We start from the raw sequence: 18,794 nt of genomic DNA on the forward strand, positions 1-18,794 counted from the left end.
GGAAAGGATGGCCGGGGCCATGTATTGCGAGATTTTGGGGAACAACCTCCTTCCCTTTTTTTTCTGGACCGTTCCCACCTGGTGGAATGACCTGCCGATCGTGCTGCCGAGTCTGTAGCCATTTTTAAAAAACATCTTAAGACACATCTTTTCCAATTGCACTTATCCTATTGCACTTGACCAATACAGAATAGCACTTACTGATCATATCTACGTCTCTCATCCGGATTTGTGCCTTCAGGCGGGTATGTTACATAGTTATCATAGCTACCAAAATCCAGTGTTCTGTATTTTGCGTACGTGAGTTTTTGCTGTCGATGGCTATTGCTGCGCGTTTAGCTAGAATGCCATACAAAACCAACCCATTGGGCCACTGAATCCGCATTAACGACAACAGTTGGGGCATCAGCCTTAGTCCTAATGGGTTGTTATCATAGCTATCAAAATCCAGTGTTTTGTATTTTCCGTACGTGAGTATTTGTTGTAGCTGGCTATAAAAAAATAAAAAAATAAAAAGTTGTGTACTGTGCTAATTAATTGAGATTTCTTACAGCTCTTACAGGTTGTTGGCCTTGTTTGTTTCATTGCTTCTATTGCTCTACCCTTTTTTGTAAGTCGCTTTGGATAAAAGCGTCTGCTGAATGATTAAATGTTAAAATGTTAAATGTTTCCTAAGTTAGAGCATTGAAGATGGGTTGAGGCTAGGTCTTCCAACATGACAATGACCCGAAGCACACAGCCGGGATAACCAAGGAGTGGCTCTGTAAGAAGCATATCAAGGTTCTGGTGTGGCCTAGCCAGTCTCCAGACCTAAACCCAATAGAGAATCTTTGGAGGGAGCTCAAACTCTGTGTTTCTCAGCGACAGGCCAGAAACCTGACTGATCTAGAGAAGATCTGTGTGGAGGAGTGGGCCAAAATCCCTCCTGCAGTGTGTGCAAACCTGCTGAAAAACTACAGGAAACGTTTGACCTCTGTAATTACAAACAAAGGCTCCTGTACCAAATATTAACATTGACTGTTCAAATACTTATTTGCAGCTGTATCATACAAATAGATAGTTTAAAAAAATCATACATTGTGATTTCTGGATTTTTTTATTTAGATTATGTCTCTTACAGTGGACATGCACTCACGATGACAATTTCAGACCCCTCCATGATTTCTAAGTGGGAGAACTTGCAAAATAGCAGCGTGTTCAAATACTTATTTTCCTCACTGTAAATGCTTTTCCAATGTGATATGTGATTAAAAAAGGGATAAGAGCGAGCTCTGTAAAAGGCAGATTCGAACACGGGTTGATCGTTTCAAAAAAAAGATCCTTAAGCCTGACACTTTACTGATTGCACCACTGAAGACGTTAAAATACATGCATTTTTTATATTCTTTGTCCCAACCAGAGATTGTTATGCAGAGCTAGTGCAAACAGCACTTGCCAACAAGGCACACTATTTGCACTTGGTGTGAACAGACACTTCGCAATAAGATAACCAAGTTTATAAAAGCTACTTAAATGTCCTAATTGAACTAAGGAGTAATCCTGGCTTAATCTAAACCCTGCCAGGGAAACCAGGCTTATTTACTATTTAATGTGCTCTATTGTATGTAGTCTTATAAAGTCATTCAACTGTGTCTGATTTTTTCTGTAATATTGATACTGATGATATTCCCTCTCACTGAAGCTCTGAAATATTATTCACAATTATGTCCAATGCCATTGGTGCTCTTTTTGCAAGTCGCATGAACCCATGAACTAATTAGTGATACTTTAAAGGATACTTGTTATTTTTACAATAAGGAAAAGAGCCACAAGAGCAAAACATCAGAGCTCCACATATAGAAAGAAAGACATAAGAATTAGGAATAAAGTTGAGGCGAATTTTCAGTTTTGTGTAAACTATTCCTTTAAGGTTTGATAGTATCTCACATCTACAAATCCAGATAATCAAAACTGCATGTGGTAGATGTGTTGGACTGTTCCGTTCCAAATCCTATCTGCACACAGTTCAGATCACAAGAACTTGTTGGCATTTACAGTCAGACTTTTATTCTGAGGGCCACAGAGATAGTGTAAAGGACAAAACAGTGGCCTAAAGGGGTCTGGAACATCTGACCGGGTCCTTCATCCTCCCACCACATACTCTTCACACAGAGATCCAATTGTTTATCAGACAGTGAATATAAGTGTGGGAAGAAAAAAGCGAATGCTGCCTTTCCCACCCAACAACATATAGAAATATTATGATCAAATCACACAGATGTTTTAGCTTTAAGACATGGAGAAAATAAGTGAAATAAAAATATATATAAAAGAAAATAATTATATTTTTATTGTGACATTCATTTCATGACAATCAGATTTCCTTACCCCAAAATGGTGATTACTGCAATGCGTTTGGATGTTTTGCTTTTGTATTTATTTATTTTTTTGTCAATTGTGAATCACTTGTAATAAAACAATGTATTTTATTATAATACAAAAAAAGTATATGTCATGTACAAGAGACAGAAAATAAGTGAAAAAAACGACAAACATATTTATATAAAAAAATCTGGGTGTATCAATTTCACATTATAATTATATTGCGCATAAATAAAAATAAAAATAATTAAATTACTGAATTATTAAATTTCAATAATTTATGTATTGTGACATTAATTATATGAAAAATCAATCAAATATTCTCCAAAAACTGTCATTACTGAAATGCATTAGGACATTTTAATTATATAAAATATATTTTTGAATCAGAATTTTGTATTTAAACCAATTTCACATATCATAGGATATGACTTGACTTTTATAGCACATGGCATTGCTATAAAAGCACATGTTTGTTGCAGTACCTGCAAATGGCTCAAGATGCAGAATGTTTCCGGTCCGTCCAGTCCGCAAGTCGAGGAGGCCGTAAGCCGATGTGCTCTCCCTATCAACAAATCACCCGTAGAGGGGTAGCAGCTCCCTTCTGCACACTTGTCATTGTGATCAGGTAATTGTGCCAGGGCGTGCAAAGCAATGGCTAGGGGAATCATAATGAATTTATTTATCACGTTGTGCTAAAAAATAGTAAAGTGAAAGCATATTTATAGGGGAGACTGAGGCCAGTTGTCACATATTTCTTCAGTGAATGTTTTTATTTTATTTATTTTTTTAGTTTACATAGTCACTTACATTAAAGTGTAGCGATAGATAGATAGATAGATAGATAGATAGATAGATAGATAGATAGATAGATAGATAGATAGATAGATAGATAGATAGATAGATAGATAGATAGATAGATAGATAGATAGATAATTGAACAAGCATTGGTATGTGACAACATGGCCCAATAGCAAACCAAACAAATCCACTGCTACAGAAATTAAACATTTGTATTTGTATTCAAAATCTTACTGCAATTCAAACCTTGTGACAACTAACCCCCGGAATCCCCTGCAAAGATCAACAGTGAGAATGTTATGTAACTCATATTCTATTTAATTGAAATATGTTAACTATTACATCACTGAAACATTGTGTGAACTATGCACATGGTTAATCATTTTGGCTTCTGGTTACAGTATAATCTGTTCCTAATTATTGAAATGAATATCACATGGGAACGCTTATTGCCCTGATGGAGAGTTAAATGCGGCATGCAGGAAACCGGATGGGATGAACAAAAACCTTTAGACACTAAACCTGACAGACAGACACTAACAAATACATTCATAACAAATGCTGATTTTAGATCAAATAAAATTTCACAAATACTGCATAGTGAACCACTCTTCCCCATACTTGTATAAAAGTAGCAATAATAACGAAATAAAGTTTAGGGTTAGAGCTAAAATTTGCACCAAAAACAACTGTAGGCTACTCCTTGAACTGGTACTATACAGAACCCCAAATCCAAAACATCTGGAGATGTTAAAAACAACAGTAAATCTTGGTCACCATCAAACTCCTAGTCAAACATAAGCTGCATCAAATGAAAACCAGTAGCCGTTATATTTATTTATGGAAGAATACTGAAAAACAAAACTTACATATTGTAAGAGCTGTAGTCCAGAATGTCCACATTGTTGCTCTTGCTCTCCAGCAGTGTTTTCCAGAGCTGAATAACTGCGTGTGTGGAGTGTGGGAGAAGAGAAGCTCCCGCCCATGTCATGGTATTAAACAACGCTGATTTACGCGCGTGTAGTGCTGCTACAAACCATCTATTACGTCAAACACTCTCGCGGTGTATCAAATCCTTGTGAACTGCCAACCAACACAGCATTTGCGGGAAGTATCTCTTAGGATAAACGTGGAGCCAGCGCGAACAGCATTTTTGGGCATCATAGGCGCGGTTCCAAACACACAGGACGAGTTTCTTTTGAAAAACAGCTATATAAAGAAACCGCGTTTTTAAAACTTAAACTTTTAGGCTATGCTTTCTACAAACTTTACAAATGTTTTTAAGACAGTGCTCATATTTTGCGTAGTATGAATAAACGTTAAATATCAGCATCTTGTAGCCCCCCCCCCCCCCAAAAAAAATAAAAAAAATAAAAAAGATTCAACCCCGCAACTTAACGACAATAATGTGCTATGATGTTATAATGTGCTAAAATACCGATGACAGGTAATTTAATGTCATTTAATGTCATTTTTATTTCCATTTATTTTACTCAATAGGGTCAAACAAATCTTTAAAACAAAGCAAATAAAAAATGACGGATAGTTTTTAAAATTAAAATGGCTAATTAAAAAAACAAAAAACAAATATACACATCACAATAATTTGTTGTTCTGCTTCTTAGGCATTTAAACTACCCCCCCCCCCCCCCCCAACAACAACAACTCAATTAGAAAATGAATCATGTGTTATCAAAACTATGCAATAATGCTATATTTATATAAACATTTATTGCAAAATTAATAATGCATTGTATTGTTTCTAATACAAATGTATTACATAAAAATAAATACTTATTGTCTACTTTTATTGATGACAGATACCAAAGTGAAATGTGACTGGCAATTATTATGAACATTATCATTGCAATTATAAGCATCTGAAATCAAGCTGCACTCAACATTGTAAATAACAGAGCTACAGTTTCGCCTTTACTGCAAAGTTTGAACTGAAGTAGAGGTGCTTCTTCAGAAATGCTAATATCTTATTCCATGAGTCCTCTTGTGCGTAAGCATGCGGTTTGGTCTGTCCGCCCCATAGCATGACAACTGCAGCAATAACAACAACAAACATTCAGATGTATATTCAAACAAATTACACATTTTAAACGTTCTACATATGTTGATCTTATGTGAAAAATGCAAAGTGGTTGCTTACTTTTTTCTTTCATTTCTTGCATCATGAAGTTAGTTGCTCGGAAGTGAGGCGTGTACGGAGGTTCAATCAGATGACCCGCATCAGGATATGTTAGGACTGTCAACAAATGCCGATTTCCAGCTTTTTCCATCATCATCTCCATCTGGGTATAAAAGATCCAAAACAAGGACCCAATTCACATTAGACCACTTGAATCATAGTTAAGAACATTACGCCATAGTTACCTGATGTAACTTTTTTTTAAAGGGACAGGTCGCCCAAATATGAAAATTCTGTCATTTTGTTGCTTTTTATGGTGATTTGTTTTCAAGCTTTCAAACAGGCAAACTTTATTAATAAAGTTGATATATATATATATATATATATATATATATATATATATATATATATATATATATATATATATATATATATATATAAATGGCCCAAAAGACCCCCTTGTGCCCGCTAAGCATCAAACACTTTACTGTCACTTTCTCTCTCTCTCCTACTGGAAGATGCCTCACTTCAGCAGGACTGTTAGCCAATCACAAGTTGACTTAGGATCGCTGCACGTTGGTAGCGTTCTGTCCGAGATTTTGCCAGTAGTGACACTAACCGCACTGACTTACATATACATACATACATACACACACATATATATATATATATATATATATATATATATATATATATATATATATATATATATATATATATATATATATATATATATATATATATATATATGACTCACATCTGCAGCAGATTCAACAGAAGCCCAGTTCTGATCATCACCACCATTCACCAACAGAAGAGGACACTTTATTCTCCCAACCTTTGTGCATAAACAAGAGAACTGACATTAAAAATAATAATCATTATTATTGTTATTATTATAAATGCTATAAATGTTATTATAAATAGAAACAAAACGATTGTCAAAGTCATACTCACATCCACCTTGAGAGCCGGATCTGAGGGAATCGGCAAGATGATGTCTCTCTGTATTACCTGGTTCTCCTCATTCATACGCACCTTATACATTTGCCTGCAATGAACATTATTTGTTATTGAAACATCCAATTCTATTTCCAAAATTGTAGGATGTCATACGAGTGTCATTAATAGTGTGCAGAAAAGTTATAATGTGTTTGTATTTCAATTAGCTTTCTACTGCAATGGTCAGGAAGTCCTTTGCCAGTTCTTGACTTTTTTATTCACAATGTAAATATATGGAGAGAAATAAAAAATATATTACTACTATTGCTATAACCATTGCTTAGGATGAGGCCCTGTCAGGTTATGAATTTATGTTTAACATCCACTCACTTTTTTATCTCCTCAAAGGCTTCAAAAACAGATTTATCAACAGGAACCACATGACTTCCACTGATACACACACAGCACTGGGGCTACAAGACAGTAAAATGATATTTAAAACTAAAAAGCTGCATTTAAAATGTACTGCACATGTGTAAGTAGGTCAAGCGAACCTTGATGATTTTTGAGTAGGCTGCCATACTGAGTGTGACGGCACTTCCAAAAGACAGCCCAAGCATTGCCAAATGGTCCTTCTGTACCTTCGGATGATTTTGTAAAATCTGGTATGCATTCTACAGAACAATGTATATATGCAAAGTAAGTGGGATATAAAGTTAATCTGTAAATAATAATAAATAATAATAATACGTTTTATTTATATAGCGCCTTTCCAGAGCTCAAGGACACTTTACAATAAACAAACAACAATAAAGCCAAATGACAAACAGAGTAGACAGAACAACAGTAGGCAATTGAGAGTTTAAGTATAATAATACAGAAATCGGAGTGAGAAAAAAAAAAAAAACATCTTTAAGACCTATAACATTCAGAAAAGAGGTGTGTTTTGAGCATAATGCTCAATGTAGTGTAAACGAGCGCAATGTGCGGATAACAAGTTAAATGACAAAGGTTGGTCATTGTATGAAGGTTGACAACTGCAGATCACCAAGGATGTTATTTCAAATTTGGTCCACATTAATAGACTGTCAAAAGTTCTAAATTACCTCAAAGTATGACACATGGACATCAACTGTTCTCAGCTCTTCTGGAGCGAGGTACTCAAGTGCCATGGAAGCAAAGCCATGAGATGCAAGCAGGGCAGAGCGGTACTCGACCAAACCGCCACCTCCTCCCCACAGGTCCAGCACTCCTGGGTACGGCCCAGGGCCTAAAAAACACACAGCAAGCTATTTAATATAAAGCTGACATTTAACAAAAGTAGTGACAGTATTTTCTTCCATATTGTATTTTCTTCCATATTGTGATGTGCATCCAGAGAGAAAATGTAGGGTGGGGATTTGCTTCTATACATCGTTTGTTATTTGGACGGAGGCAGATCTGAATATGTGACTGCAGTCGATTGTAAAAAAAGGGTCTGGGTTTATGTGGACTAAAATATGAGGGAAATCTGGCATATATGTCACCATTTCACTGGAATATCAAGTCATGATATTTGAATTGTATAGAAAGAAATAATACCGCTGAATGATTCACAATAAGATCAATAAAATGCATTTAAATAATAGTAAAATAAAACATTTAATTTCAGCTAGTTTAGGTAGTTACTTTAAAGGGGTACTTCAGCGCTGGGAAGATGAAAGTGTATTTAAACTGGGTTTTTTTATGTAGTAGAAACCTGACGCACGGTTATTCGAATATACTACCGGATTTCTACTGATACAAAGCTTAATGCTAATCGCTGAAGTAACCATGAACCAAAATGTAATACATGTACAGTCTTGTGTAGGTGTACTCTGTGTCCTCCATTATTTTCCATATGGGTCATACACATGGTATAATATGGTAAAGCGTATGGTAAAGCGTATGATAAAGCATATGGTAAAGCGACATGACCGCACATTCACCGCACAGACACAGAACTATAATCAATTATGTTGTCGATGATAATCGACTTAATCTATTAGTTGTTGCAGCCCTACTATCCACACTAAAGCTTGGAACATAGTCTGCAATAACAAAGAAATATGTGTATGTAAATCACAGTATGTATGAATTGTATTTTTAATGTATGATCATGATAATGTTATTAGCATTTCAAAATGTTGTGTGTACCTGGAGGGAGAAACAAAGTTCCTCGTACTCCTTTCTCCCTGACGTTCACCCTCTGCACACCTGGTGCAACGTACCAGCGTTCTGTGACACTAGTTGCCAGGGGCGTTGTCTCGTTGAATCCTTGACATAGATGCCCACTGTATACTGAAACGTGAATTACCATTGGTGTAAGAATATTTGTCTTACGCAACCTTAAATGAAAAAGACCGGAAGGAAAGATTAATAGAGTGATGACATTTCAATAAGGCCTGCATCTCACAATTTTTGATTCTGTTGGAAAAAATGGAAGAAACAGCAATAAACACACCATGAGATTTTGCCAGTCTAAATCAAATATGTCCTTACTGCAGCCTTATTGCAATGATGTACTGGATTAAATGCAATACGTAGTGGACTCGTGATTTTCCCCCAAACTAAGTTAAGGTTAGGGTGTAGGGTAGGATTAGGGGTTAGTACTAGTTGTAGCAGGTAATGAGCACAGTGATTGACATTACTGATTAAATCTTTTGAATCGGTTGTGGGGCAGCTTTGATTTAAATAAATAAAAATAAAAACATTTCACAGATCATCGCACTACATGCTGCAGTGAGAACAGTCTCATCTAAGTTACCTGAGTCCAGATCGACTTCCTGGTATGGGCCTCATGCTCCACAGCAACCCCATCTGTTCTGTGCCTTTATAGGTGCCTCCCAAACTTTCATCTTTTGCCACTACATTTCAACAGGATATATACACATTCATGCACACTGCAACAATGTTTTATGGTATTATTGGCTAGATCATTTTTACTCTGCAAATAGATATGTTGATGAATTCTGTGATTGTATATCATTGTGCCTAGCTGGAAAATCCAGCTTAAACTAGCTTCATGTGGTCTCTAGTTGGTCGAAGCAGGGTTTTTTTTTTTTTAAATCATCATCCAAGCTAGTTTAGGGTAGTTATATCAGCTAGATTACCATCTAGCTTTTGTACAGCAGTGAATGTTAGTAAGGACTCGGTTTACTGAGTAACTTTTTTTTTAATGCTTTAACTTTTATAAGGGTCATGCATTAGACTGTACCACACACCTGTAACTGTTCCGTGTTCATCACTGATGTAGTGTCCAAATGCCTCCCAGAAGTCCTTGTCTTCAGACTGATGTAGACAGTGTATCGTCACCTCTTGATTTGGCAGTAAATTTACTATGATAATCTGAAACTTCTCATCCACCAGCCCTCGACTGGGCTGGACAGTCAGCAGAGGACATGTCCCATTCTCAGTGGTCACAGTCCTATTGAGAATTAAATGAGAGATTGAAAATAAATTAAAATGAATTGCATTAAATTGAAATAAATTGCATTGTTGTGTAGAATAGAATAGAATGAGCTTTATTGTCATTATATACAGGTACAATGAAACTGTATTTGACTTCTGTAATTAAATAAGAAAAAATAAATAAGGCGATACTCATAATTATTAAATAAATATCAATAAAATAAGTAAAAAGAATACTAAAACCATAGCAGAACATTTGAAAAAGACCCTGTCCTTGAAGTGACTTTAGTGCCCAATGTGTGGTCACATGATAATGACAACAATGCAGATGTAGTAAGTCCGGATAACATTCATACTACACACATTCATAAATAGAACATACTTTTTTAACAGTTGTGAATTACGTTAAAAATCAAATGTAGTACCTCCTCAGACAGTATGGAAATTCAGACGCAGCAATGGAATATAAGGCATCACTTTTGTGATAACTCAATGCTTTTCCATACTTTATGAAGTTCAACATATTCACTTTTTTTAAACCCATCTCTTAGTTTCAACACATCTATTAACCCCTCAGGACCCATGTGGATTACTTTTATAATGGATGGATGCACTTTTTTTGAGCTTCAGATTTTTAGCTGCTGTTCACTGCCATTATAAAGCTTGATTGTATTCGTCTGAAAGATTGTCATAAACACCTAGGATGGCTAGATGATGAAATGGTGAGTAAATAATGGGGTCATTTTCATTTTTGAATGAACTATAAACTGTGTTTACCTGTCATTAGCAAAACTGTCTTTGAAAAAAAAAATAGTCAAAAAGGAGGTACCACGTTAATTTATGATTTTAAAGTAGTTTGTGGTTTTGCCTTTAGAAATATCTGTACCTAACAGGTGCCAACATGATATAGTCCGATACGATCAGATCTTCTGTGATGGGGTTGAGATGATTAGCGCAAGGACAGAAATAATGTCTGAAATAAACAGAAACAACAACAAAACAACAGATGATATGGTCTTCACTTCCCGAAAACTTCACAACATGTTACCACAATGGAAAACCACAGTTTAAACCCTCAAAACTTTTGGCATGCTACATGAGCTGAAGTTGTGCTCGGGGATGTTTATGCGAGACCCATCCGGAAGGAAGAGTGTTTTAATCCAAAATATTGAAATCTTACCTATATGGAATATATCTGTCTATCAGAATATCGTCCTAGTCCCTGGCTGAGTGAGTGAGTGCCTCTCACGGGCTAATGTTGATGACGAAATGTTCCCTTTGACACTTATGCGCGTACAGAAGCAAAGGTCGTTTAACTCTTTTAGAGTGCATGTATTTTCTACTGAATTACTTTTTACTTAGATACATTCTAAAACCATGATTTAGCATGCCGAATCCTATTTTTTTTACAGTCTATGGTCGAAGCCCTTCACACGTATGGGGAAACCGCAACAATAATCTCCATAACCGCAACAAAAGCTCCACCGCCACATTGTGTCAGTAAAGAAAATGCGTCTACAGCATATGATTGATTTAAATGACCACAGGAAACGACCAGTTCCATACCACAAAAATGCCATTCCACTCCACGTGTATTCCTCCTACCTAGTTTATAACCGTTTATAACATTCCACACTTATATTTCCGTCCAGTCACACAAGGCATCACGCAACTGCAGCGGGGATGCCAGATTGGGCAGATGGACATATTTTTGTTTTGAGAAGACTTTGGTGGCTTAAAAACATTTAATGAACTATACAATTTAATTGTTTAAAGGAATATGTCGTGTTTAATAGCTACAATTTACACCCATGTGGACCTTTATTTTCTTAAAAAAATATTAAAAGAAAAAAAAAAACTTCTGGGTCAAGGGTTTATGGGGCATGTACCATGACAGGGTTAAAAGATAAGTATCGAGTTGATAAAATCAAACATTACTCAAACTATTTAGGCTTTGTTGGTCCAATGATGCTGATCATCAACTTTCTTTCTTTTTTTCTTTTCTTTAAAAAAAAAAAAAAATTAAACATTTACTTACAGAATACAAAAGTGAAGATTCTTAAGCCAAAAGACAAAGCCAGAGGTTCAGGGACTGACAAACATTACATCACATTTGAGTTCAGAGAAAGAAAGAAAGAAAGAAAGAAAGAAAGAAAGAAAGAAAGAAAGAAAGAAAGAAAGAAAGAAAGAAAGAAAGAAAGAAAGAAAGAATTTACCAAGAGATACTTATGGAGAGTCCAAACCTTCTTCCATTAAATATTTTCCACTAATGTGTTCCATTTCGTAACAACATGAGGAGTAGAAATGAGTACAGTCATTGAGAAAAACAGAACGAATATCTCTATTTTTTTTAAAATGTAGGTTTAAAACATATCTTGCCTACATACGTGTCAGCCGGGTCTGGGAGAGGCATTTCAGAACTTGTTGAAAAACTATTATGACCTTTAAATAGCATAATGACTCCATTAGGGATAGCACCAAATTCATTGGAAAACTGTTTTGGAGTAACAGGAATATTATAGTGAGAAATAAATGAGTAAATAAGTAACCATCCTGATTAAATAATTGGCGAACACGAGATCATCAACTTTCCCCTGAGTTTAGGAGTTTAGCTATGACAGCAGCGACAACTCAGAAGAGTAGCAGCACAATTCACTTTCCTCTTCTGCAGAATACTGTATTACATGATTGAAAAATATTAAGAATTTAAACAAATTAACACAACAAGAATAAAAAAGCTGTCTATGAAAGAGGACAACTTCTTCTCTAGAAAAATCTTACTACATCAATGCAAGAAAAAGTTAGTTTAGTTGATTTATGATAATTGAACATTTAAGCTCACATGTAACGTGTATAGCTTTATTAAATAAGTGCCTATTAATGATTGATTAACTAAAATTATACGTAATTGATTAAGTACATAAATAGCCTAAGTATATAAATAAGTATATAAATGATAGCTAAGAATTGCTTAAAGCCAGACATTTTAGTCTTTTTAAAACCATTTGCTATGTAGTGACCTTTAATTTGGAGTAGAAAGGGGTGTGACTTTATTGCATCAGAGGTGTGTCACTTTGCTCTGACTTGTCCAATTTCATTTTGAGCTCTTTTGTCTAGAACATAACCTGGCCTGGAGCAGGTTAGCCGTGGAGCGTAAATTAGCCTACTGTGGAGATGAACACTAAATGCCAAAACCTGGCTTGCTTGACACAAAGCTAATCTGTCTAGCCAGCTAAATCAGCTTCATGATAGGACCTTGGACTTGCCGTCATAGCAACAGGTCCATAGGATTAAACCTGCTCGGGAGCATCTTATTTAATGTAAACAGGATTAGACTGAGTCTTGAGGTGATACTTAAAATATGTCCCAGCCACTGTTACTTTATTACTGTTACACTTTATTACCTTACTGAACCAGGGCAATAATAATTTTAAATAATATAAAAATGTATTTGAAAATAATATTATAATGTTGTGCATAATCCTATAGACACTGTCACTTTTGAGAGATTTATTTTTGATGGAATAATTACTTTATAATTGTATTGGAGTCTTACATTGTACAGTTAATCTGAACCGTGTATTTTTTATTCAAGTTTTTTTTTTTTTACATTCAGTTTTCACAACAAAATTAGAACAATAATTACGAAAAACATCAATAATAAAAAACAAAACAAAACAAACAAACAAGATGGCTAAGCCATACCAGTTCAAATAAAAATGAAAAAAATAGCACAAAAAGAAGAAAAGAGGGCATTACACAAATTTATAACAATTACAGCATTGAGTACAGTGGAAAGTTTTTATCTCTTGTAACAATACTACAAAGACAGCTTTACAAATCGCAAATTTACATTTATGAATGTAAAATCTACATAGAAAAAGATTTAGGTTTATTATGAAGCAGGCATTTGAATCTGCTTAAAAAACAAACAAAAATAAGGTTAATTGAAAACCCTTGTAAAAATAATATTTGAGATAAACAAACTAACAACTTTCCAGAGCTGGGAAGTATAATGGCACAACCAAAATAAATGATTAAGAGTTTCAGTGTCATCCTGACAAAAGGAAAATTTGGAGTCAAAATTAAATCTAAATTTAGAAAGTGTTTGACAGGATAAATGTTATGAAGTAATTTGAAAGATATTTCTTTAACTTTGTTGGTAAGGAGAAATCTGTCCATGGACCATTGGACCATTAAAATTAAATTTCCAATTTAAATTGTCAAAAATGTTGTTCCAATACGAAACTGCAGGAGGCGCAGAGACAATGTTCTCAAGGAACAGAGCTCTTATTTTATAATTTCTCCCCTTTTTTTCGGCAAAACATGTCACCCACAGATGTGTATACAGGTTCAGGAAAAGATGTTATTCCTAAAGAGAGAGTATTTCTGAAAAGCATGCAGATGCCAGATGGAATAGCATCCATAAAAGTGGCAAACTCTTTATGAGTGGTATATTATATTCTGAGGGAAATGCCGTGTACCTAAAGAGCAGACCTTCCTTGTTAAAGAGCTGGCTAACATGAGATATTCCATTAATGAACATTTGATTATAGAACAAAGATTTATTTCTTAAACATAATATTTCTATTGTTCCATATTTAACACCGGTGGGGAGAAAAATTATGTTTATAAATGAGTCCATGCCAGAAGAACTTGCTGGTGAAAGTTAGAGAGCTTTACGGGGAGTTTTTGGACATATTCAAGTTTTTTTAAATTATATGATGCCATGACATTGCTTTCTTGCTGCCAGCCAATCGCTGCATTGCCGACCGTAGTTTCGAGTATCGATACATCTGTCCTCAGGGAACGCAAGAACTTCAATAATTTCAAGTCAATAATTTCAGACAAATTAATCCAGATATTTTAATCCAATCATGTTGGGTTTTCAGATTTTGCTTCCATAGATGTTTTTGTTGTTGTTACATGGGTCACTGAATTTCATACTCTTACATGAAACGCTTTGTAGGTGGCGCTATCGAGCCATTTTGCCACGCCTAATTTTGAAACCCATATCAGACATATTCAGACCACTGACGCATGTGCAAAGTTTCATTAGTTTTCGAGCATGTTTAGGCCCTCAAAAATGGCATTCATTTAGGAGATGAAAAATAATAGACTAAACAAATAGGGTCCTCACATCGGTGCACAGGCCCTATTATTTTTTTCTTTCCATAAAAATCATTCTTGCTTGCAAGATTTTTAAATGTGCATGGAAAATTTCTGAAGGTACGGTTTCTACATCTGGTGACTGTTTTTTCAATGAATCGATTAAAAAGTACTGTATATATAATCTGTATTTAAAAAAAAATATATGCCCAATGTTGTGCTTCAAACAACATGCAAACCAAAGCACAGACATTATCTGGTGAGGGGTAGAAGGAACACACAAATTCACGCATCATCTGCACATTTTATTACATTATAGAAATTTTTATTACATTTACAGTACAGTACAGTAGTCCATTTCAGGTACTGCTCTTAAAAAATACAATTATTTGATGGGTACAACAAGTGTATCACAAGACCACCTGCACATTACATCCCTTTTGTCACAAACCATGAAAATCATCATTAGTGCAACACTGCCACAAATAATTTTACTTTCGAAATAATTAACCTGGCACATTAAAAGCACATTTTGTGGATTAACAACTTTAACAACCTTGTTACATCCAAGCATCATTTCAGGTTTGAAGAATGAATGGTGAAGTAAAGCTCTCATTTGAAATGAGCATATCCTTAATTCACCCAAAAATTTGAATTCTTTCATTATTGAATCCCCCTCATGGCTACACAATGTGTATGAATTACTTTCTTCAGATAAACACACACAGAAAAAACGATTGTGATGGTAATTGGATGAATCAATGTCTTCTGAAGTGAAACAATAGGTGTGCAAAAAAAAAGCTTCATAACATGCCAGGCTTGGTTGAATGGATTACCATCACGATTGCTGTGAATGGTTTTTCAAGCGTCAACCAAGCAGCACCCCTTAAACCCATTCACTAGCATTATTTGAATTCACAAAGATATTCTGATATTTAAAGGCACAATAGCCTATGTATGATTTTTATCCACTAGAACAATGTTATATACAGTGGGTACGGAAAGTATTCCCTTAAATTGTTCACTCTTTGTTAAATTGCAGCCACTTGCTAAAATCATTTAAGAATTGTTGACATTTTTGCAGATTTATTAAAAAAGAAAAACTGAAATATCACATGGTCCAAAGCATTCAGACCCTCTGCTGTGACACTCATATATTTAACTCAGGTTCTCTCCATTTGTTCTGATCATCCTTGAGATAGTTTGACACATTCATTTGATTATACTGATTGGACTTGATTAGGAAAGCCACACACCTGTCTATATAAGACCTTACAGCTCACAGTGCATGGCTGCGTCTCAATTCGCCTACTTATACTACGTCCTAAAAGTATGTACTATTTTTGTGAAGAAAAAGTATATAATTTTGAGTGTGTAGCAGAAAAGAATGCAAGCTTCAGGACATACTACTTCACCATCTTTAACAGACACTGTCGCTTAGTTACGAGCATCCCGTCACCGTTTAACTACCCTGTAAGGCATTGTCAGATTCGTCACAGTTCAAATCCTCCACATTCAGTTTAATCTCCTGCCGTTTCGGAGAGAAATGTAGACGCTCGTTAATCTGCTATGTGTGTGTCTTTAATGCAGAGACTCTCCTCATGTGTTTGCATTTTAAATATAATGATGCATTTAAAAGTTAATGGCCAAACGTGTCATTACAAAAGTTCACAATGCTGCTGCAGGTGAAATATAATGTGGACAACTCTGAATAAATATTTTTTTGTCAGGTTAAATATTGATATTTGGTCACTGTGGCGAAGTGAACAAGCGAGGTACATCGGAGGAGCAAATGAGAGCGGGGACGTGATTGCGAAGGAGCGTCACCTGTGAGCCACACCGGTCTCGAGTCCTCTCATGAGGGAGCTTGGAGGCATTTAAGGACGAGCGAAACCAGTCAAGGACAAGAGAGGACCAGGCCTGGACTTTACGTTGAGTTTTGTTTATGGTTTGTTACGTGTGTGCGGGCAGTCGTCCGTGAGGGGCTGCCCGCGGTTTACTTTCGTTTTGTTTATTTAAAAAAAGTTGTTGAATGTTCGCCGGTTCCCGCCTCCTTCCTTCTCATCTACGAACTTTATTACATTGGTGCCGAAACCCGGGAGGAAGGAGGGACACGTTGTCGAAGAGCCCTCACAGCTGAGGGGGATCGTGGTGCTGAGGAGTTCGGGCAGCATGGACGGAGAAGGACCGCGAGAGTCTGCACGAGGCGGTGGTGCTGTTGGTGGTTTGCCGTGGGCCAGAGCCTGTTGCCGTCCACCATGATGAAGAAGGAGCAGGGAGCCAGGGGCTCGCTACCGACTGCCCTCAATCGGAGGAGCCACCAGAGGGCGGAGGAGGATCGGGCCGTCCACCAGTCGTCCAGCACCATCGCATAGCACCGCGAGGAAGAGCCTATCGGCTGGTGAGGCCCGAGCGGCAGTGTGTCAGGGGCGATGGGGGTATGTGGCGAGGTGAACGAGCGAGGGACATGGGAGGAGCGAGTGAGACCGGGGACGTTATTGCAAAGGAGCGTCACCTGCGAGCCACACCGGTCTCGAGTCCTCTCATGAGGGAGCTCGGGGGCATTTAAGGACGAGCGACACCAGTCAAGGACGAGAGTGGACCAGGTCTGGACTTTACGCTGAGTTTTGTTATGTGTGGGCGGGCAGTCGTCCGTGAAGGGCTGCCCGCGGTTGACTTTCGTTTTGATTATTTAAGAAAAGTTGTTGAATGTTCGCCGGTTCCCGCGTCCTACCTTCCCATCTATGAACTTTATTACAGTCACTCAAACCCCTTTATCTAAACTTCTCTACTTGACCGCCGGACTCGCACATCCATCATGTCTGTAGTTTTTTAACGCTTTTTATCCGCGTTTGTAGTTCTAATCGAATCCTCGTCCAACTTGCAATGGGTTTTGGGCAATATCAGCCGTTAGAGTGCCCATCAATCTATACTTCGAATTCGGACCGGAAATAGTAAACCATCCGGGTATCTTTGGAATACTCTTTTCAACATACTATGTTGAAATTTTCAATTTTGATCATTTTAGGTCAAACCGTTCTTGTCTGTGACTCACATAATGCAGGTCTATGGTCACCACCTCAAAGAGCATACACAGAGAAGTCCAAATTAAAGAATCCCCCATCGTAAGTACACACTGATGGCCTAAGACAGGGCTATTTAAATCTTACCCTGGAGGGCCAATGTGGTGCAGAGTTTAGCTCCAACCCTAATCAAACACACCTGAACTTGCTAATCAATGTCTTCAAGATGATTAGAAAATCACAGGTGGGTGTGTTTGATCAGGGTTGGAGCTAAACTCTGCACAGCATTGGCCCTCCAGGGTAAGATTTAAATAGCCCTGGCCTAAGACATGAAACGAGCGGTTTGTGTGAGAAAACGAACAGTATTTATATCATTTTTACCTCTTGTACACCACAGGACACACGCACGCACGCCCTCAGATCAGTCGGACGTAGTGGTGTACAAGAGGTAAAAACGATATAAATACTGTTATTTCACGCCATCAGTGTGTACTTACGATGGGGGATTCTTTAATTTGGACTTCTCTGTGTATGCTCTTTGAGGTGGTGACCATAGACCTGCATTATGTGAGGCACAGACAAGAACGGTTTGACTTAAAATGATCAAAATTGAAACTACTGGGGAAACAAATACTCCTACATCTCGGATGCCCATGAGGTAAGCTAAAAGATATCAAAATTTAATTTCAAAGTGAACTATCCCTTTAAGGGGGTCTGAATACTTCCCAATCCGTACTCACTGTATTTTGTTGACTTGTGTACTTACATTATCCCAAATGTTTCCAAGAATGTTTAAATCCAGAGAAATAAGCCATTTTAACCAGGACATAGACCTTGCGTCGCCTATCAATGACATCATACCATCATTACCCTCAATTTCTGGTTTTATTTTGTAGAAACCATTGAAACACCAAAGGCCCTGCACTCGCTACAGACACACCCCAAATCAAAACAGCTCTAGCGTTTTTAATGATGCTGTGGAAACATTTGCC

General features: G+C 36.7%; 2 protein-coding genes across 5 annotated transcripts in view; both read right to left on the reverse strand.

Annotated features, from left to right (window-relative positions):
• lamb1b (laminin, beta 1b) overlaps positions 1–4,243 on the reverse strand; it is a 43,226-nt gene extending 38,983 nt beyond the window's left edge. Inside the window, exons 1-2 of the mRNA XM_067427093.1 lie at positions 4,032–4,243; positions 2,847–3,019 (exon numbers count right to left, since the gene is read on the reverse strand). Of these exons, the coding sequence (XP_067283194.1) occupies positions 2,847–3,019; positions 4,032–4,065 (207 nt within the window). The 5' untranslated portion in view covers positions 4,066–4,243. The remainder of the gene's footprint in view (positions 1–2,846; positions 3,020–4,031) is intronic.
• Positions 4,244–4,861: 618 nt separating this feature from the next.
• LOC137048736 (peroxisomal succinyl-coenzyme A thioesterase-like) lies at positions 4,862–11,360 on the reverse strand. 4 transcript variants are annotated; one of them, XM_067426977.1, is made up of 12 exons: positions 11,237–11,360; positions 10,557–10,643; positions 9,484–9,686; positions 9,027–9,126; positions 8,417–8,607; positions 7,348–7,511; positions 6,796–6,915; positions 6,632–6,714; positions 6,257–6,350; positions 6,057–6,137; positions 5,321–5,462; positions 4,862–5,211 (listed from the first exon to the last, which is right to left on the reverse strand). In XM_067426977.1, exons 2-12 carry the CDS (start codon positions 10,571–10,573, stop codon positions 5,081–5,083), a joined length of 1,326 nt encoding a protein of 441 aa, XP_067283078.1. In that variant the 5' UTR covers positions 10,574–10,643; positions 11,237–11,360; the 3' UTR covers positions 4,862–5,080. The 4 variants fall into 4 exon arrangements, with proteins under 4 accessions (XP_067283078.1, XP_067283080.1, XP_067283079.1 ...); XM_067426979.1 differs by having other exon boundaries at positions 11,276–11,344; XM_067426978.1 differs by lacking the exon at positions 11,237–11,360 and adding an exon at positions 10,851–11,173.
• Positions 11,361–18,794: the final 7,434 nt, after the last annotated feature.

This window comes from Pseudorasbora parva, chromosome 20 (genome assembly GCF_024679245.1).
Source record: "Pseudorasbora parva isolate DD20220531a chromosome 20, ASM2467924v1, whole genome shotgun sequence".
In the NCBI taxonomy this organism is placed as follows: domain Eukaryota; kingdom Metazoa; phylum Chordata; class Actinopteri; order Cypriniformes; family Gobionidae; genus Pseudorasbora; species Pseudorasbora parva.

What these genes read in the sequence shown, in the direction of transcription:
- LOC137048736 (XM_067426977.1), bottom strand. An exon ending in ATCCGGCTCTCAAGGTGGAT is followed by an intron (nt 6,138 to 6,256) that starts GTGAGTATGACT and finishes TTATGCACAAAG; the next exon opens with GTTGGGAGAATAAAGTGTCC. An exon ending in GCAAGAAATGAAAGAAAAAA is followed by an intron (nt 5,212 to 5,320) that starts GTAAGCAACCAC and finishes TTATTGCTGCAG; the next exon opens with TTGTCATGCTATGGGGCGGA.